General features: G+C 40.8%; 1 protein-coding gene across 1 annotated transcript in view; it reads right to left on the bottom strand.

Annotated features, from left to right (window-relative positions):
* The window catches only part of relt (RELT TNF receptor), a 75,347-nt gene that overhangs the window by 39,583 nt on the left and 13,528 nt on the right, over window positions 1-22,236 (bottom strand). Inside the window, exons 3-6 of the mRNA XM_060826817.1 lie at window positions 16,363-16,473; window positions 14,468-14,646; window positions 3,937-4,022; window positions 540-794 (exon numbers count right to left, since the gene is read on the bottom strand). Of these exons, the coding sequence (XP_060682800.1) occupies window positions 540-794; window positions 3,937-4,022; window positions 14,468-14,646; window positions 16,363-16,473 (631 nt within the window). The remainder of the gene's footprint in view (window positions 1-539; window positions 795-3,936; window positions 4,023-14,467; window positions 14,647-16,362; window positions 16,474-22,236) is intronic.

Here is a 22,236-nt window from a genome sequence, read left to right as displayed (position 1 = left end):
GAATTCATTTGAGTAAAATGTGCTTTGATCTGGATGAAAATACTGAAGGTGACAAATAGCGCAAGTATCATATGTACAAAAACAGGAATGCCACCCTCTCTTAAGAGAGATACCATGGTCTAGAAATTGGTTTGTGCCAGTCTACAAGTAAGAACAAGGCAAGGAGATCTACCCCTGCAATGGAACAAATAAACCCAGAGGCCACCCAGCATTGGACAAAAGGTTTTGCTTCTGGGTGGGCTGCATGTAGCCTTACTTTTCTTTAATGTAACTGCTGCTGGGAATATCAATTTAGAAAAAACAATGCACCAAACAAGCATTTGCAAATAAGGAGGCCTGATTATTTCTTTTGCTATCTGGTACGGAACGCCCATGCACATAGCACCTGTCATATCGGATGTCTTAGCACTCGTTTGAAGCCTGGAAATTATATGCAACATCTGCAACTTCCGACACACATGAATCTAGTACAGTTAATGCAAACTCAAAAGAAACGTCCTACAGATAAAAGGCATATTCAAGATACTTTCTCTTTTTACCAAGTTTCGCAGTGGAGCTCTCCTCATCAGCTTCTTTCTCTGAGGTGCAGCGATACCCCTTCTTCTTCAAGAAATTGCAGACGAGAATTCCAAGCAATCCTACAATGCAGAAGACCGGCACCAATGCTAACACAGCATATTCAGTGTGCATCCCCTCCTGCGTCCCCTTCTTGCTGGCGTTGGAAGACTTTGAGACATTCGCTTGATGTGCAGTCCGGATGTCCCTTGCCACACGCAAAAGTCGAGAATACACACCTAACAAAAACAAAAATATTTTTCTGTGAGTTTTATCTTACAGTACACATCAAGGTAATAGATTTGTGCATTTAGGTTTGTTAGATTATCTTATGTATGACAAACCTTTTTGCTCAATCATCCAGCATTGCTATGATGTAAATTATAGGACATGTTCATGATGTATGTTTATAATTTATTTGTGGTTTCTGGTTTGAACAATGTAGTTTCAGTCGACATTTTTCCTTGGATCTTACAAGCAAGCTAACCATTTTGCCATGGCATTCATTGGCATTGAGATTGATGAACTCCCCCCCCCCGCTATCAACATCCTAAGAAGTTACCATTGACCAGAAACTGACTGGACTACTCATATAAATACAGCAGCTAAAAGAGCAGGTTAGAGACTCGGAATACTGCAGTGAATACCTCATCTCCTAACTCTCCAAATTCTGTCCGCCATCTAAAGTTAGGAGTGTGATGGAATACTCTCCACTTGCCTTGATGGGTGCAGCTCCAACAACACTGAAGCGTGACACCATTCAGGACCAAGCAGCCTACATTACTGGCACCATATTTCACTCCCGCCACCACTGGCAATTAGTAACAACAGTGCATACTAGCTACAAGATTCACTGCAGAAATTCACCATGATTCCTTCAATAATACTTTCCAAACCCACAACCACTTCCATTTAGAAGGATAACTGCAGCAGGCACACACATGCCATTACCTTCAGGTTCCTTTCCAAGCTATTCACGATCCTGATCTGGAACTATATCACTGTTCCTGCACAGTCATAGGGTCAAAGATACCAGCAAAGACCATGAAAGAACTTCATAACAATTGCTCTTGAAACATTTATACATGCATCATGTTTCCTTTTTGAATTTGGATTGATTTTTCCATACATGGTTACATCACCACATCAATGAAGAGATTCACTAAATTGCACAAGCTAGAAAAATTAAGCAATCACTTGACATTTTAATAAGGAACCTAATAGTACAGTGAGAGAAATGAGGACCTGCTTTGTATCCTTACTTGCTGTGTTGCTGTTATCAACAATACAAAGAATATTCTCCAAGTTCTATGTTTTGTGCAGTTTGTATCACAGTGTTGAACACTGCAGCCACAGTAGTGAAGCAGGCATAAGGGGTTACCAGAATGGAGTGGTTAGCAAGTATTTTTGGACACTGTACTTGGCGTAAGTCTCGTAAAAGTTTGATTCTCACTGAGAATCACTTGTGTCGCCTAAAAGAAAACAATCATGTCCATCAGCACTTGGATCATTAGATCCTTGTGTGTAGTTGTGCCAAGTCAGGCAGCAGAAGCAGTAAGTGGCAGCTGCTGGGTTGCTCCAGTGTTTCAAGTTATTTTGGGGTCATTTCTGTAGGCTGAGATCATAAACAACCCAATTCTTTGTTTGTGAATGCTAATTACTATAGGAGGATAAAGATGAAATGCCAAGTCCACAAGTTTATCAACTGAATATGAGCTGTGTGGACTAGAAGGTCATATATTTGGGTAGGCTGATCTGAGCTAGGACAAAATCATGACAGTAAAGGTCAGGTACCTGTCTGACGTACAGGCAGGAGTTAGGGCTCATGAAACATCACCTCAGCGAGGTGTCAATATCTTCAGAATGAGAAGGAAATGTGCTAGAATTGGCAAGTATTGGAAGATATCTAAATTGTTTATGGGTTTCAGAATTTTAATGTAGCAATTAAATTTTATTTTCACTTAGTTGAATTATTCTTGTCCTTTCCATTGAGTCCCTCTACAATGCATATCAAGGCAGCAGATCACTAGAAAGCATGTGTCAAAAATTAACAAAGATCTACCAACTTCTCCATCAGGCAACATGACGAGGAAAGCTAAATTTTGCGATGAGATTTCAACATATCTTTCATAATTTTATAGTCAGTCCAAATGTAAATATTCTGAGGGTGAAACTGCTGATGGAACCTCCAATAGCATTGTATAAGCAAAATACTGCAGATGCTGGAATCCTGAAACAGAGAATACTGGAGAAACTCAGCAGGTTTGGCAGTATCTGTGGAGGGAGAAATAGTTAACAGTTTGATTTTGGTATAAAGAAGAGTCATACTAGACCTGAAATGTATCTCTGTTTTTCTCTCTCTGCCAGACCTGCTGAATTTCTCCAGCATTCTCCGTGTTTCTTCGAAAAGAATAACACAGTAACAAATCTCTGTCAGAAGTCAATTCAGGCAAAATTCCAGCACATCAGTCTACCTCCAGGATCAGCAATATTCAATCGTGACATGTTGTACTCTATATATACCTTCCCATAGACTCAATAATTTCATATTCTCAGTTTATATTTATCATTATAACATTTAACCGCTATCTTCTATAGATACTCATCCAGTTTAGTTTTGGAAGCCATTATTAATATAGCATTCATTTATAAACAATTTCATGTGCAATGTCTGGTTCTGTGAATAAATTCATCTGATAATGAATAGTGCAATGTTCTCATCATGCTCTTTAATGCCTGGCAGGCCATGCAGCCGCAATTGTCATCTCTGTACTGATCTTGGACACTAACTCAAATATCAAGCCACTAGTGGCACCAGGACCTTCATCGTGTACTTTTACAGTAATCCCATATCAGCTTAAAAATAGTTAGCAGGAAGCCTGCCAATATCATATTGACAGAAAGCAACTGACCTCCATACGTGCTGATCTGAACAAACAGAGTTAAGGAAGTAACGAAGAGATTGCACAAATACCAGCGACTTGATGATCTTTTCCCAGCAATTATACCTTCTTGTAATTATAAGTCTCTAACAGAGGGATTTTTAAAAAGATTGGATATCAAATGAATGGCCAGGGCCTGACATAAACGGCATCATGAAAGCTTGCAAGGGTGGCAGATTAGACAAAGCTGGGCAGAAAACGGAGCTTTTGGAGATGACATTACTGCACAATCAGAAACAAAAACAGAAATTGCTGGAGAAACTCAGCAGGTCTGACAACATCTGTAGAGAGAGAAACTGAGATAACCTTGCTGGTCCAATGACCTTTCTTCAGAACTCGGCTCAGCAATTTCTGATTTTGTTTCAGATTTCTAGCATCCACTGTTCTTTTGCTTTTTATTCACTGAGCAATGAGTTGTCCTCTACCAATTATGACTAACCTGCACATGCCATGGTTCCTCTTGGAGCAGAAGAACATGGTAGGCATTCCCCCACTTCAGAAAGTCCTTCAGCTACAGTGTAATACCTGCAAATCAAAGCAAAAACACATTGTCAACGCAGCACAATACAAATCATGCACATCCTAGGTATTCAGCTGGCTGCTATATTGTTCACGTTCTATTACACCAACTTATGCTTATATGGGGCATTTAACATCATGAAATCAAGCCTTAGCGTGCCCCATAAAAACAGATTGCCAATGAGATACAAAATTAGCTTGATGGTAGAAGACAGAGGATGGTGGAAGATGACCTGCGGTTTGCCACAGGGATTGGTTCTCGGTTCACCGTTGTTTGTCATTTACATCAACAATTTGGAAGAGCAGATAGGAAGTACAGTTAGTAAGTTTGCAGATGACACCAAAATTAGTTGCATCGTGGGATAATGAAGATGGTTATCTAAGAAAACAAAGAGTTCTTGATCAGATGGGCCAATAGGTCAAGAAGTGGGAGTTTAATTTGCATAAATGCAAAATGTTGCATTTTGGTAAGGCAAACCAGGGCAGGACTTACATAGTTAATAGTAGGGCCCTTGGGAGTATTGTTGAACAGCAGGACCTAAGGAGTAGCTTTTGTTTTAAATTCCAGATTTTTAAAATTAAAATCCAAATTTCACCAGCTGCCACGGTGGAATTCAAACCCACATCCTCAGAATGTTAGCCTGAAGCTTTGGATTTCAGGTCCAATGATGTTTGCCACAAACTCCCCCTCTCTGCTCATCGGAATAAATGAGTCAAAGCATCCATTCACACATATGAACAGGGCTCATATCGTAGTTACAACACCAGAACAGACTACACCAAGGAAATGTCCAGCGAGTGCCTTTGGAATCAGCTACAGTGAAAGTCCTTGGCAGAAGTTAAAATGCAACTCAAGTAAATTTGGAATAAACATTTCTGACTTAAGAATGATAAACATTTGGCAGGGTATGCTCTGCCAAGTAAGGGAGACAACAGACAGGGGTGATAAAAAGGTGGTTGAATTGAGAGAAAAAGGTTGGTTAACTATAGGGTTGAGTTTCAAAGTCTTCCTTCCTCTTCAATTTTGGCTCTATATTCACCTGTGATTATGTGCGTGATACAGAAAACACATAATTATCGACAGAAAATATTTGAGATAAAAAAGGGACACTTGGTCAGCTCTAACCTAGGCTCTAAAGGAGAGCTATATCAAGGGAGAAAAGGAAGTTCTTTTTCCATGTAGTTTAATTTCTTTTCTTCCTGCCCTTGCATTGAGATTCATTTTTCTTAGAATTCATAACAGAAAGTGAGAGAAACTTTCCCATCATGCCCCAAGGCTTGATACAGTCTCATATTTGGAGAACGTGTCCCACCCTAATCTCAAACAGCTGCGCTTAAAAGTAACTATTGACTCCACAGTTTGAAGGATTTTAATATACGGCAAAAATGCTGGAATATTTAAGCATTGTCTACTTTGTTTTGAGCTCTAAATATTTCAAATTTTGTCAAGTTAATACATTAGTCCCCTGCGGGATGTTAATGAGTTCATTTTAAACTATGCTACTTTACTGGGACACTGATTCGATCAATGCAAAGGGGAGAGCATCATAGTCTGTATAACAGTCCTGACGTTTTAACATTTGTCCCACATAAGTAACCAAACTGCTGACTGAATATTAAAAGCTGTCACTGGATTTCTTATTATTATAAATAATATTGTGTAATTTGCTCAAGTCAGTCAACAGCAGTGTTATATTTCAAATTAAATGCTTCCCTTTTTTAAAAACAAAATCTTTTCAAAACTCCACCTGCTGGAAATCACATTATAATTGATAGAAAATGATGGCCCACACAAGTTCAATTTTCTGTTTTATGCTGGTGTCAGACATCCAGTTGAATCTTGACATCGCGAGTGCAGAATTGGGGCAAAGTCCCATCATAAACCTGGGCTGAGGACCATATCATGCAGGAAGCCCAGCAGTTTTAACTGAGCTTACACAGGCTGCTGTCAGACAGAGCGAGGGGTGGATAGGGCTTCAATTTAGGGACCTATCTGAGGCACCCCCTACCAGGTATTTCTACCCCCATCCTTTCTTAATGCCCACAGCGTAACCCACCCAAGCCCCATCAGCCTTTCACTGAGACACAACTCCTGACTCCCTTCGACCTCATCATGTTCCCAGTATGGGACTGAGCATTTTTGGGATGGCACAGTGGTTCAGTAATTAGCACTGCTGCCTCAAGATGCCAGGGACCCAGGTTCAAACCAGCCTTGGACAACTATCTGCTTGGAGTTTGCACATTCTCCCTGTGTCAGCATGGTTTTCTGCCGGGTGCTCTGGTTTCCTCCCACAATCCAGATGTGCGGGTACGATGGATTGGACATGCTAAACTGCCCTGAAGTGTCCAGGAATGTGCAGGCTAGGTGGGTTAGCCACAGTAAATACTGAGTGAGCAGAGTGAATCTGGGTGGAATGCTGTTCAGAGGGTTGATGCAAGAATTGATGGGCTGAATGGCCTCTTTCCACAGTGTAGGAATTCTGTGATGATGGGATATCCTATAGTTGTAGCAGTGGCCATCATGCCTTTCTGGCACTACCCATACTACAGAGCTATTGGCCAATCTGATTACCCAGCTACTCTCTGAACTCTTTCTCCCACTAGGTGTTTCCTAGTGAAAATTAACAGTGGTCCCAGGATTAAGTTGCTGCTAGGCAACCTTTTAGCGAGGGTGGATTTACTACAGTGATCATGGCACCCCATAATATTTTGTCCACGAGGTTATCACGCTATTACATTTCTATACTATCTTTCTGCAATGTGTGCTTTAAGCCTCCTGTTCGTATCAACTACATAGGGTGAATTTTCAGTAAATCTCATTCCACTCAGCATTAGTTCATCAGACACCAGTGTAGCTTTCATTAAGCAAATAGCATTGAGTTCAAAGTTAGTGGAAAGAATGTCAAGTTTGATAAAGAAAAGGAATCCCATGGATTTGTCCAACAACTTATTTAAACAAAGAGATTCAAACTGCTTTCAAAACAAAGGCTATGCTAAAATATATGTGACGAGATAATTAGTAGCTAATGTTGTCTAAAGTAATCAGAAATGCAGAGAAAAAAAGCTCAACTGAATTAGCATATAAGGCACAATTAAGAATTTACTCAGTATAGTGTTCTCAAAGAAATGACATAAGTAAGGAAATGAGTCATTGTGTTAAACAAGACTGTGAATCATTTTAAACAATGAGAGACAAGTCTATCGGCACTGTCTCCTTGGTGTCTAGTAGATTAGATTAGATTAGATTAGACTAGATTTACAGTGTGGAAACAGGCCCTTCGGCCCAACAAGTCCACACCGACCCGCCGAAGCGCAACCCACCCATACCCTACATTTACACCTTACCTAACACTACGGGCAATTTAGCATGGCCAATTCACCTGACCCGCACATCTTTGGACTGTGGGAGGAAACCGGAGCACCCGGAGGAAACCCACACAGACACGGGGAGAACGTGCAAACTCCACACAGTCTGTCGCCTGAGTCGGGAATTGAACCCGGGTCAAGTGAGGCAGCAGTGCTAACCACTGTGCCACCGTGCCGCCCACGGTGATATAGATTATGAGTACATAATGTTGACAGACTGAGCTTGCTGTCTCAGAGAATGGGAAAAGAAACCAATCCTCTCAAATTGATTAGCAAGCCAATTATAAAACTTAAAGGGCTGGTAGAAATTCTGTAGAAAGAGAGGGAAAAGACGAAGCTCAGTGGATGAATTGAATGTTCTGAAAAGGCTGTTATATTTTGGGACTGTCTCTTTAATTTCAAGTAAATGTTAATACATGTGGCTTGGTCTGACTTCTGCCCTGTTGGCTTGACTAGGATATGGGAGCTGCAAGCAGGGCAATTCAGATTGATTTAATGGGAAGAAAGTGCATGGTATTCATGCCTATGGATAATGGCATGAACAGAGGATCTTTGTTCTGCCATGATAGTGTCCCTGTCTCTGTGCTAGGAAGCCTGGGTTCAAGTCTCACCTGTTCCAGAGATGTGTAATAACACACCTGAACAGGATGATTTTTTTTTTAAATGGCTGATTACAAAAACAAAAGCTACAAGATTTGGTTAGTCTTTGAGTCTTGTAAGGAGGTGGTGGAAATGTTTGATTTTATAAGTTGTTATATTTAAATCAAGTTTAGTTTCAAGTTAGAAGCGAGTTGGGGGTACAGAAGATAGAATTACCAGTCTGGTTGCAAGTGCCATGCATTTCACATTGCCATTGAGAAGGGCTTTGAGAGGAAGAAAACAAGTTTGGGGTTGCAGTCTCCTAATGCACCTTGAATTTCTATGTTGAAATGTGTGTGATTTATGCATATTTCAAAATAGTGGCATATAAATGTTGGTTACTTCCATAAAGGGCTTTAAAAATAATTAGGTCATATAATTCTTTCAGAAGAATGACCTAATCTAGTATGAGTCAAAGAGCAAGGCACCCTGGTGTGTAACTGGAAGATTTAGAATTAGAAGTCCTACAGTGTGGAAACAGGCCCTTCCATCCAACAAGTCCACACCAACCCTCCGAAGAGTAACCCACCTTATATTTACCTCTGACTAATGCACCTAGATTACACATCCCTGAACACTATGGGCAATTTAGAATGGCCAATTCACCTAACCTGCAGATCTTTGGATTGTGGGAGGAAACTGGAGCAGCTGGAAGAACCCCACGCAGACACAGGGGGAATGTGCAAATTCCACACAGACAGTCACCCAAGGCTGAAATTGAACCCGGGTCCCTGGCGCTGTGAGGCAGCAGTTCGAACCACTGAGCTACCATGCTGCCCCATGATTGTTAGTACAGTGCTGGGTTTACCACTGTCAGTGTAATCAGTGAGGGCCATCAATTTGTTTTTGCTTCAGGGTAATCAATGGTAGCTTAGAAAAAACACAAGAGATGGGATTCTTTTAAGCAGTTTTGGAGGAGACCTGGCTGGGCTAAGGAGCAAAATATAGCCTCTATAGTAAGTTTGTGAGAATTTAATAAGTTGCGGAGGATTCAGGCTAGAATGAAGAAACTCCTGATATAATCCTCACCATCAAAGTCACTTCTGAGATAAGAAGCTCCCCATCTGAGATGGGGGAAAAAGGAGCAGGTATCAAAATCAAAGAAGTGCTTTAGATTAGTTCCAGAAGAGTGAAGTAAGAGACAGTAGAAATTATAGCCATTGCAAAGCAGCATTTATAGAGGTCAATTAAGTCCTAGGTGAGGAAAATAGAATTGGCCAACGCTATGTCACTTGATTGTAACTGAATGGCCACTAGTTACCAAACAAGGGGAGTCATCTGATAGGACAAAATACGGGGATAGACAAAATTTGAAGTTGGCAATTGCAACATGTATAAAGTAAAACAAGTAACAATTGATGAAACAGAGAGATATGGAGCTTAGTGAATTAGTACTAAATATGATCAAACAATGCAGAGCAGCAATAAAAGCCAATGGAATGGGAAAATAACTTACAAAAGAAATAGGATGAGAGTCAGAGGAGGTAATGATCAAACATTATAGAACTCTGATTAGACCACAATTTGAATACAGCATCCAGTCAATAACAGAAATATTCAAACACTGGAATTACAATATTAAAGGGCTACAAGGTTGATCACCAGTCTGAGGTCGGAGTTATGAAAGCTTGAGATACTTGAGTACTTAAAGCTTGACAGCAGTGACTGGCAGTGATGGGTCTGTGTGTGTACTCTTGTAAGAGATAAACAAATGATTTAGAAGCAGCTAACATGCAATTTTCTGTTAAGTTAAACTGAAATCGAATTAGAGTCATAGAGATATACAGCATGGAAACAGATCCTTCAGTCCAACTCATTCATGTTGACCAGGTATCCTAAATAAATCTATCCCATCTGCCAGCATTTGGCCCATATCCCTCTAAACCCTTCCTATTCACATACCCACCCAGATGCCTTTTAAATATTGTAATTGTATCTCTGGCAGCACATTCCATACATACACCAACCTCTGCAGGAAAAAATTACTCCTTAGGTCCCTTTTAAATTTTACCCCTCACACCTTAAACCTTTGCCCTCCAGTTTTGGGGTCCCCCACCTGGGGAAAGAACTTTGTCTATTTACTCTGTCCCTGCCCCTCATAGATTTACAAGGTCACCCCTCAGTCACTGAGGCTTCAGGAAAAATAGCCCCAGTCTATTCAGCCTCTTCCTATGGGTCTTCCAACCCTGGCAACATCCTTCAAAATCATTTCTGAATCATTTCAAGTTTCACAACATCCTTCCTATAGTAGGAAGATCAGAATTGCACGTAGTATTCCAAAAGTGCCTAACCAATATCCTGCCCAACTGCAACATGACTTCCCAACTCCTATACTTAACTCTCTGACCAATAAAGGCAAGCGTACCAACTACCTTTTTCACTAGCCTATCTACCTGTAACTCCACTTTCAAGGAACTATGTTCCAACACTCCAAGGTATCTTTGTTCAGCAGCACTTCTCAGGACATCACCATTAAGTATACAAATCCTGCCCTGATTTGCCTTTACAAAATGCAGTGCCTCACATTTATCTAAATTAAACTCCATCTGCCACTCCTTGGCTCATTGGCCCATTGTACTCTGTGGTAACCTTCTTCGCTGTCCACTAGACCTCCAATTTTAGTGTCATCTGCAAACTTACTAATCATACCTCCTATGTTCATATCCAAATCATTTATATAATTGACGAAAAGCAGTGGACCCAGCACTGATCCTTGTGGCACACCAGTGATCAGAGGCCTCCAGTCTGAAAAGCAACCTCCCACCACCCCCTCTGTCTTCTACATTTGAGCCAGTTCTGTATCCAAACTAATAGTTCTCCCTGTATTCTGTGTGGTCTAACATTGCTAACCAGTCTGCCATGAGGAACCTTGCTGAACGCCTTACTGAAGTTCATATGGATCAAGTCCAACACTGCCCTCATCAATCCTCTTTGTTACTCCTCAAAAAACTCCATCAAGATCATGAGACATGATTTTCCACACACAAAGTCATAATAACTGTCCCTAATCAGTCCTTGCATTTCCAAATACATGTAATCCTGTCCCTCAAGATTCCCTCCAACAACTTGCCCACCACCAATGTCAGGCCTACTGGTCTATAGATCCCTGGCTTTTCCTTAACACCTTTCTTAAATACATGATTTTGAATTGGCAAACAGTAATTCTCAAACTGACAGCATAAAATTCTTTTTACAGAAAGGCAATGATAAATACGTGGTCTATCCTTTCAGATAAATCAGTGACAACAAAACTCCTGGAACCATTAAAGAAACAACTCGGGGCTGCGATAGGGTGGGATTAAAATCTCAGAGGAAGAATTACTTCAGTCAAATGATTTGAAGATGCCGGTGTTGGATTGGGTATACAAAGTTAAAAATCACACAACACCAGGTTATAGTCCAACAGGTTTACTTGGAGGCACTCCAGCTTTCGGAGTGACGCTCCTTCATCAGGTGGTATCACCTGATAAAGGAGCATCACTCCGAAAGCTACAGTGCTTCCAAGTAAACCCGTTGGACTATAACCTGGTGTTGTGTGATTTTTAACTGCAGTCAAATGGCTGTTGTTATGCTTAATCAGTTTATGATTTTGTAATATACCATTCATGGCATACAACTATTAACTGAATGCAAACCCAACAATCTGAAAAACACCAGTATCCTAACACTTCACATTTGAGAGTTGGCTTTGCATGCAAGCCAGACAGAAGGACATCAATCCATCTCTGCATGTTCAACATAGGCAGCTTTTATAAAAGGACAGCCTCACTGCATTTCTCTGGGGCACAGATCTCCTGACACACCATCAGTTAAGGAGGAAGCTCTGCTTTTTGTGGTAAGTGGAAATACCTACACACCTGTAAAGATACCTTCTTTGTGTTTGGAATTTAAATAGCTTGTTAGGGCAGGAGTGCAGAGAATTTCAGTTTCTGATGCATGCTTTCTGTGATTTTATAGCATTCAAAGCTCAGACAGGATAACCAGAAATGAAATATTATAAAGCCAACATTCCTCACACAATAAAACCTTAGAGATCAAATTAAAGTAAAATAGTTTTCATTTCCATGGTAAAGGGAGAACATATACTTCAATCCTGCTTTTTTCACCGGTCATCCCTGCAAAAGTCTGCAGTTACCCAAAACGCATGAAGTCCTGGCTATAGCTACCCAGAATTAATTTCTTATATTCATTCATGGGATCTGAGCATTACAGGCAAGGGCAACATTTATTGCTCATTCCTAATTGTCTTTGAGAAGGCAGTGTTGATCTAACTTCCTGGACACTACTGACCGCTTTACTCATCCATTTCAAAGGCAGTTCAGGATCAGTTCACATTGTATGGGGCCTGGAGTTGCATGGTTCAGAGTGAGTAAGAATGGCAGAATTCATAAAGGACATGAGTTAAACCAGTGGACTTTCACAACAATTCACTAGTCTTAGAGTTACCATGTCTAATACCAGTTTTTTAATCCATAGGTAATCAGTTGAATTTAAACCGCTTAGCTATATGTTGGGATTTAAACACACACCTCAGGATTATTAATGCAGTAACATTATGACACTTCTACTGTAGCCTTCCTCATTGATGCCTTCATCAACAATCAACATGTACCAAGGACTGAGCACAGAATGTTACAAAACCGTGATGGCTCCTATACATAATGTACACTTCTGGATATTTTTGAAGGTATTCCTAATACCTAATTAATAAGCCATTAGATGTAACTGAAAGGTGTAGACTAAGGTATCAGTGATAAGTAATGATCTCACTTCACTCAGTAGCTGAATTTACAGGGTATTTCCTGTTAATCTGACTCAGATTTAAAATTCAGCTCAGTTTAGAGAAACCTAGTTCTTATTTAAATATTATTTTAGGATAAGATTAATATGCCATGTAATTTATTCTGTGGACTGAAAGTCTTGCAAAGATTTTTGGTCTCTTCAGCATTCAGTAATGTTTTCCTTAACATTGAAAAGCACTTTTTATCTGATCTATAAACTGACAGTGAAGAAATCATACAAGGCCGATGTCTGATTCTTTTGTTTTCCTTTTCCGAAATGTGCCAACACATTTAAATGGTAAAGAGTTACTGTTGTAATCTTTAAACCATTATAATTTGATATCCGTATACAGCTAATGGCAGCAACCTTCAGATTGCAAATTACAGAATCTGAGGCTAATTATAGTACATTGATAAAGCTGTTAGCTTTTTAATGGAATGTCTGTATGTTGAACCCAATTATATTGCATGGTGTTTGTGAAATAGTCAAGATGACGCTATTAGTGCAGTGACATCTGAAGCCAGCAATGATCTTTAACCATAGATGACTATGCTAACTCACAATTAGGTCCATGGCTTGGTTTTCCATGTTTGAGATTTTGGTTTATTGCTATTGAAGAGTTTCACTCTGTGAGGTCACAAAAATATTGCTGGACTCTTGTCATTTTCAGTACACACACTGAATACCATGGAATGTTGAAAGCCCATCTCATTTGTCTATTTTTTTTCAGCTTCAGTGGAAATTTCAAGCTCATTTAAAAGTGAGCACATCTCAATAATTTGTTTACAGATATAAGAATCCTCGAAACTCAACTGGTAACATTGCAATTGATGCGACAGAAAACAAACACATACATAATCCCCAATAATAAACATAACATTTGATCCCATTTTAAACATAATAGTGTACTGTAGAATGCAGGAGGAACTGGCCCAGTCACTATACATAAACCTTTACTTGATTTTAAGTAGCATTGTTCAGCTGTTAACTATTTAGGCATTGCTAGGAATGCAGGTCTACACAAGGTGGTTATGTTTAAAATGTCTCCTTTAACTTCAGGTGAAATAGAACGTTCTGGATGGGCTGCTCAGGAGAGTTCAGGTTGGGGGATTGCTGGTAATCATGGTTCAGAGTCAAGCTCATTTGACATGGTTGTCAGTGGAAAAGAAAACTATTGAAAATCAATTTAGAGACATCATCATACCTGGACAAAAACAAAGGAACAGCTATGTTTTGGACACACACACACACACACACACACACACACACACACACACACACACACACACACACACACACACACACACACCACCCAGTGGTTGAACTTTGTCAAGGCTCCAGTGGCTATTGCTGTCTCAGAGTTTGTGACCCTAAATGACCCTAAATCCACATCTAGGAGAAAATGAGGACTGCAGATGCTGGAGATCAGAGCTTAAAAATGTGTTGCTGGAAAAGCTCAGCAGGGCAGGCAGCATCAAAGGAGCAGGAGAATTGACATTTTGGGCATAAGCCCTTCTTCAAGAATGAGGAGGGTGTGCCAAGCAGGCTAAGATATCTTTTATCTTAGCCTGACCTGCTGCACTTTTCCAGCAACACATTTTTAAGCTCTAAACCCACATCTCCCAACAGTTAGGCATGCTGTATAATTGTCGAGAAGTAATTACCCTGGCAAACAGTGCCCACACAAAGCATCTTCAGTTGCTGTCCCCAGATGGACATAACTCCTCTTCAAATTGGCACAGTCTGTGTGAGGCTTGCAAGACCCAGAGCCATAGGTCATTGAAAAGGTGAACGGCAAACAGCTTCTACAGCTCATTTTGATGCCTTTTCCGTAACCACATTCCTAAAAAACAGAGATTACATTTATTACAGTAAAAAGTAGTTATCCTTCCCTAACAAGCAGTCCAAACGCAGCTGCCTTTGCTCACAATTACATCAGTAAGATGAAGGTATGATAATGATGATTATAAATTAAAAGGCCAATTAAACCTTCACTGTATTTTCAGTAATTACTATCAACATCTCGAGGGCTACCATTGACCAGAAACTGAACTGGACTAGCCATATAAATACTATGATTACAAGAACAGGTCAGAGGTTAGGAATCCTGTAGTGAGTAACTTACCTCCTTGACTCACTAAAGGATGTCCATCACCTACAAGGCACAAGTCAGGAGTGTGATAGAATACTCTCCACTTTCCTGGACTGGTGCAGCTAAGTGCAAACAGTCCAACTAATACTCCAACATTCACACTCCACCAGCAACAGCAGTGGTATGTAACATTTACAAGATACACTGCAGCAACTCAGCAAGACTCCTTCAACAGCACCTTCCAAACACATGACTACTACCATCTGAAGGTAGAAGGTACATGGGAACACCACCATCTGCAAGTTCCCCTTTAGGTCACTCACTGTCCTGACTTGGAAATGTATTGCCTTTCCTTCAAAGTCACTGGGTAATACTCCTGGAACTCCCTCTCTAACAGCTCTGTGCATGCACGTGAGTGACAAGGAATGCAGTAATTAAAGAAGGCAGCTCCTTCTCAAGCAATCCAAGTCCAATGACCAATGGTGGATACACTGGAAAAAATAAAAGACCCTCAGGAAGGTACCCCTCTGCCTTGGAGACAAAAAGCTCTCTCTTCTACCCTGCCCTCACTGTGGCCTCCGACTGTCTGGAAATCCCACCCCATTCACCTGTCCTTGGACTGTAGCGATGATTGCTCAACTAGACCCTACAGCAGAAGCCACTACTCCCGGTAGCATTCAAAATCGAGAAACCCACCCTTTACCAATCAGGTGGGAAATTGCCCCTGTGAAGCTATAAATGCCAGCAACCTCCCAGTTTTGGATTTAATCCCAACAGGGCTCCCTCAGCTGGCAGCCATTAAATTCTACCCACGCAGGCAAATGAGGACCCCACCAGATTTGGGCAGCTATCTATGTGGCCTGCTCAGAAATATGGATGGACTGCTGATGACCTGAGAATCAATAACTAAACCATTGCATTTTACCCAACAAGACTTGACTTCTGTTGCACTCACACTAAAATTGACACCTTTAATTCCCAAAGAGTTTATGGTCAGCTATTACTGGCATTGTAAAGACATACACTGTAGAAAGAAAAAAGAGATTGCATTCATCTAGCGCTTTTCAATGCCATCAAATGTCTCAAAGCACTCTACAGCCAATGAAGGGTTTTTGAAGGACAACAGACAATTCTGTCAAACTGAACTGTAATGGTGACCAGATAATTTGCTTTTGGTGATATTGACTGAGACAGAAATATTGGTAGAATGCCTGGGAGATCTCCCTTGCACAACTCCAAAATAGAGGCATGGAATCCCTTTTCAGAGCAGAGAGAGCCTCAGTGTAACAATCCATTCAAAAAGAAAGCCTCCAGGGATGGACTTGAATGTACAACCTTCCAATATTGAGGCGCGAGTGCGAACAATAGAGTCCTGGCTGACAAGGTTTAAATAAAGCATAGGTAATTCAAAATCTTCAAATTAATCTAAACTTTACAGGCACAGAAGAAAGATTGTATTCATTTTACCTGGTCAGGCTCATGTCCTGGAGGACAGTGAAGACAGGGGACACATTGACCATTGTCTTCAAATTCCTGTTCGCTGCACTCGAGCATCACTGCACTTTTCCAGTTCAGCAGCTATGAGAGTACAGGCACAATATTAGTGACACAATCACTCAATCTACTTATCCCTAGCAGCACTTACAGAATGGCTCAGCAAGTTGGCTATGGAATTATATTGTCATCTTCTGCCAAGCAGCTGACTATTGTTTCATTAACCCTTCATGTGCAGAAATATGAATTTCCTCTCTCTCCTCTTGTTTCCCAATATAGAGACAGAATAAGATTTAGCATTTTTAACTTCATCTGTTCAACCCCTGGGAACCCAATTATTTTAAATGTGATCTCTCCAATTGTTAAAACCATGTCAATTGGAAAACCTAAGCTGAAGCATGAACCAGTGAAGTGTTGTATCAAACATAAATGGAATGTATTTCCAGTTTTGTGAATATACCTGAGTTTTTAAAAAAGAATCATTGAAAGCTCATTGTGGGCATTAGCAGGTATTTTTAACAAGGCTTTCTAGAAATTGCATCACTGTTGATAACTATCTGTCTTATTGCAGACCCTCCCGGGGCTGTCATCAATACTGACTGCCTTGGAGAGGTTATTATTTCATCTAGTTGAGCAAGTTGGAGGGAATCCTGCTGAGAACAACCTCCCCATCTGATCTCTCCCATTTCTGAAAAGAAAACCCTTTACTTCAGTTCAGGATGAAATCTGGTTCTTCCTTTACAAAAGTGATTGAAAGAACATTTCGAGATTGCATTTCCTGAGTAAGCTGTATTTCCTAGATCCAGAGACAACAGTGCACAATTACTGACTTGACCACGTCAGCAAGATATCGAAGCAATAGACTCTGGAGTGTTCCATGCCTTGTCATTTTTGCATTCAAACATAACCAATTGGCCAAAACATGTTTCCTTTGGGAGAGTGGTCCAGGAAATGGCTGATGGAATTTAACGTGAGCAAATGCGAGGTCTTGCACTTTGGCAAAAAGAATAAAAGCATAGACTACTTTCTAAACAGTGAGAAAATTTGTAAAGCCAAAGTACAAAGGGATCTAGGAGTGCTAGTGGAGGATTCTCTAAAAGTAAACACGCAGTTTGAGTCCGTGATTAAGAAAGCGAATGCAATGTTGTCACTTATCTCAAGAGGGTTGGAATATAAAAGCACCGTTGTGCTACTGAGACTTTATAAAGCTCTGGTTAGGCCCCATTTGGAGTACTGTGTCCAGTTTTGGTCCCCACACCTCAGGAAGGACATACTGGCACTGGAACGTGTCCAGCGGAGATTCACACGGATGATCCCTGGAATGGATGGTCTAACATATGAGGAACGGCTGAGGATCCTGGATTGTATTCATTGGAGTTTAGAAGATTAAGGGGACACTTAATAGGAACTTACAAGATAATACATGGCTTGGAAAGGGTGGACGCTGGAAATGTTTTCCGTTAGGCGAGGAGTCCAGGACCCGTGGACACAGCCTTAGAATTAGAGGGGGTCAATTCAGAACAGAAATGCGGAGACATTTCTTCAGCCAGAGGGTGGTGGGCCTGTGGAATTCATTGCCGCAGAGTGCAGTGGAGGCCAGGACGCTAAATGTCTTCAAGGCAGAGATTGATAGATTCTTGTTGTCTCGAGGAATTAAGGGCTACGGGGAGAACGCTGGTAAGTGGAATTGAAATGCCCATCGGCCATGATTGAATGGCGGAGTGGACTCGATGGGCCGAATGGCCTTACTTCCATTCCTATATCTTATGGTCTTTCCAGAAAACCAATCTTTGCAGAGAAGTCCACTTTTTCCTTATTCTTCTGGAGAGAGTGAGGAAGGGAAAGAAAAATAGAGAGCGAAAGAGGGAGAGACTGTTTTGGAGATGTCTTGGAGGATAAACATTCATACAGCTGTATTACTGACTGAATACTTCAATCAGTTATTGCATATTAATTCAGTTTTGTTTTAGTACTAAAGCAAGGATTGTGTTTATTTAAAAAAATCTGGTTGATGGATCTTGATGTCTAAAGGGATATAGATGAGGTATTTAATTGGTCATCTTGATAACTGGAAAAAAATATATTGATGTTATGTTGTGACCCATGGAGTAGTGGGTCTGAAGCAACAGTGGACTTCTCCAGCCTTGGCTGTGACATGAAAAAATAATGACTCTGGCCAGAGACTAACATTTGCGAGTATGGAAGCAACTATTCATCCACACACTCGGGTAAAGTAGGTTATGTGAGCAGTTTTATGCAATTATTAGCTATGAAGCACAATAAAGTTTGAATATATCCAGCATATTATCAAGATATTATCAGGATAGATCAAGAATGTAAATGTTAGTATGGACTTTGTTTGGAAGGAAGTAGGCAAAGGAAGAATGGGCAGAAATTCTCAAGTCAAAAATACTGGACAATATCTGATTCAAATTGGATATCAAATACTGGACAAACCATCTGTAACCAGACTGTCCAGTAAACAACCAGGCAATAGCTCAAGTCCACTTTCATCCAATTTTCAGAAAACCAGAAATGCTGGAGTACACACCCTTTTACAAAAAATAAGTTTATCAGCCAATCATTTGCATATTGCAAATGGAATAGAAAATTGACAGCTTCAATTTTGTCTATGCTTATGATATTCATAGCATCCCTTCCAGATGGGCTCAGGTCCAGGAACATAACCTTTGTACAACTCTACTTTTATCATGACAACTGTTGTTGCTTCCGCCTCATTGGAATAAAGCAACCGCAAGAAATGTGAAGAGGATTGCAACAAATCTGTGTGATTACTCCACTCCTGCTTTGGCTGGTGTTATCCTATCCTTTGAATGTTGCCTCATTATGGAAGAATTTAATGCAATAAACAATTCATTGCATCAGTTACTCACTTAATAAACACAGGTTCCTCAGCAGAGTTTCAATAAATAACTGCCCAAATAATTTGAATACAACGACGCTGCTTAAACTATGTTTCTGTCTTGTTATTACTGTGAAGTCCACTAATGGAGTGATCTATTTTCTCTATTAGACTTTTTTCATTGCTCCTAAAGCTCAGTTGGCAGGACAGCTGGCTTGCAGTGCAGAGTTACCACCAGCAGTATGGGTTCAGTTCCTGCATCAGCTGAGGTTACCATGGAGATATCTCCTTCTCAATCTCTCCTCCTGCCTGGGCATGGCGTAGGGTATCAGAAACACAATACCTTATATCCAAGTACAACAGGCCTAACTAAATAATTTTCTGGAATTCACTGGTCCATGGTTATAATGGCTTTTCTTAAAATGTCCCTCACACACATCATAGCAGCTATTTGACATGTGCATACAATATATTTACATTTATCCTGTTGATAATTTTAAGGAAAATATGGTTGTGAATATAGAGATGTATTATTGATGCATTCAGGGTAGCATGCTTGTAAATAATCAACAGTTAGTGTTTCTACCTCAAGTCTGAAATTGGGAAATGAAGCCTTTTTAAAATTAATACTCCTGTGTTCATGAAGCAAAATTAATAGTGCAAAGCAAAAATGAAAATTTCACCCTGGATCTCCTTCCCCATCAAACTTTGGTCAGGTTAAAAGGCAGCAATCCAACTTTCACTGTCTCTGAATCCAAGCTGTTCCTCTATTGAACTTTCAGCAAGACTGCTGGATGATAGCTGTTTGCTCATCCAAAACTCTTGTTACCTGTATCCTGACTTGCATCCAGTCCCATTCTCTCGATGCCCAATGTCCTCCACAATCTCCTAGTTCAGCAATGCCCAAAGCTTACAATTCTTCCCTAGGTGTTCGAATCCCTCTATTGTCTCCCCTTCCATAAATCCAGAAACTCCTTCAACATTACAGAGTCCCCAAAATCTTCCCTGAGAACACAATGTTTCTCGAGTGCTGACCTCTTGTGAATTCAAAAACTCCTTTACACTGCCATTAGCAACAGTGACTACAGGTCTCTGACATTCTTAATCAATCTAACTCTCTCTCCTCTGAAGCCTACTTATCTGACCAGCTTTTGACCACTGTTAATCCTACCCTCTGCTCTTTGCCTCAGTGTCATCTTTTGTACAAATGCCAGAAGTTGGTTTACTACACATAAGGTATAATGTAAATTCAACAGGGTGACAACAGGGTTTAGAATTCATTCGCGTTCATTACAGATCTGGCATGCAACCCAAGCCAAATGTAACCTCAATGACATAGGGATTCTTTCGAGCTCCCTTTACTTGCAAAATGTCTGTGCATTTCTAAAACAATGTCATCTTCCCATAATTATGTCTCATACTGCACAACACAATTTCTTCCATTGGAAGTATAACCAAAATAAAGAGACGTTTTAAACCATTTTTCTCTAAGTATGAAAGTACTTCACACACCCGAGAAGTCTGTGGATGGAATGGTAAGGTCAAATGTCACATGACACCAGGTTATAGTCCAACAGGTTTATTTTAAAATCACAACCTTTTGGAACACTGCTCCTTCATCAGCTGAAGTGAAGAGAGCAGCCAGGCATAGACTTTACAATCAGAGAGATCAAAAGATCATGCAGATGGTGTGAGTGGAGTGTCGATCTACCAAATAATAAGTCTCTGCAGGTGATCAAGAGTGCTAGACAGTGTAAGTAAAGTGTCAACAGCTGAATAGTAAGTGAAAGGATGATCTATAATCTGCTTAGATAAAAACAATGACTGCAGATGCTGGAAACCAGATTCTGGATTAGTGATGCTGGAAGAGCACAGCAGTTCAGGCAGCATCCGAGGGGCGGTACTGCTCCTTCTATAATCTGCTTAACTGAGGCAGAGAGATAATTACAAAAAAGTTAAAATAAGGTGGTGCTGGAGACGAACCCAATGACTGGAATACCATGCCAGGTGTAAGAATCGCATGCCAAGAGTCTAACCAAAGTAACAAGTAATCCTAAACTGCACAAACTAATTAAGGTAGAGAAATTATAAATTATCAAGGTGATGGCGTCAAAACAGGGCAGTAAGGAAGATTTTATAGAACAGTGTGGTGGGGTCACATGTAGCGTGCCATGAAGCCAAGATCACAGTTGAGGCTGTCTTTGTGAGTACAGAACTACTCTTCAGAATCAGTCTCATTCTTGGATACATACATCTCTATCAAGGATGGACACCTCAATACCTCACTGTACCGGAAGCCCACAGATCACTTCACGATGCCGCACCTTTCTAGCTTCCACCCTTAAAGAAGCCATCCCCTACAGACAAGCCCAGGGCATACACAGGATCTGCTCCAATGTGGAGGAACATGACGATTACCTAAAGATGCTGAAAGAGGCCCTCATAAGAACAGGATACAATGCTCAACTCATTGATTGCCAGTTTGATGTGGCACATCAAAAACCCAATGACCCCCTCAAAAGACAGACTCAGGATATGACCGGCGTTTTGGGCAAAAGTCCTTCATCAGGAATACAGGCAGAGAGCCTGAAGCGTGGAGAGATAAGTGAGATGAGGGTGGGGGTCCTCTCCCTCACCACCAGACGCCTGGAGGAAGAACGCCTCATCTTCTGCCTCGGAACACTTCAACCCCAGGGTATCAATGTGGACTTCAACAGTTTCCTCATTTCCCCTTCCCCCATCTCACCCCAGTTCCAAACTTCCAGCTCAGCACTGTCCCCATGACTTGTCCAGACTTGTCTGACCTGCCTATCTTCTTTTCCACCTATCCACTCCCTCCCCTCCCGACCTATCTCCTTCATCCCCTCCCCCACTCACCTATTGTACTCTATGCTACTTTCTCCCCACCCCCACCCTCCCCTCACCTATCTCTCCATGCTTCAAGCTCTCTGCCTGTATTCCTGATGAAGGGCTTTTGACTAAAA

The sequence above is a fragment of the Hemiscyllium ocellatum genome, chromosome 6, assembly GCF_020745735.1.
Source record: "Hemiscyllium ocellatum isolate sHemOce1 chromosome 6, sHemOce1.pat.X.cur, whole genome shotgun sequence".
NCBI lineage: Eukaryota > Metazoa > Chordata > Chondrichthyes > Orectolobiformes > Hemiscylliidae > Hemiscyllium > Hemiscyllium ocellatum.
Note: the sequence above shows the minus strand (reverse complement) of the source record. Positions and strands in the feature narration are given on the sequence as shown.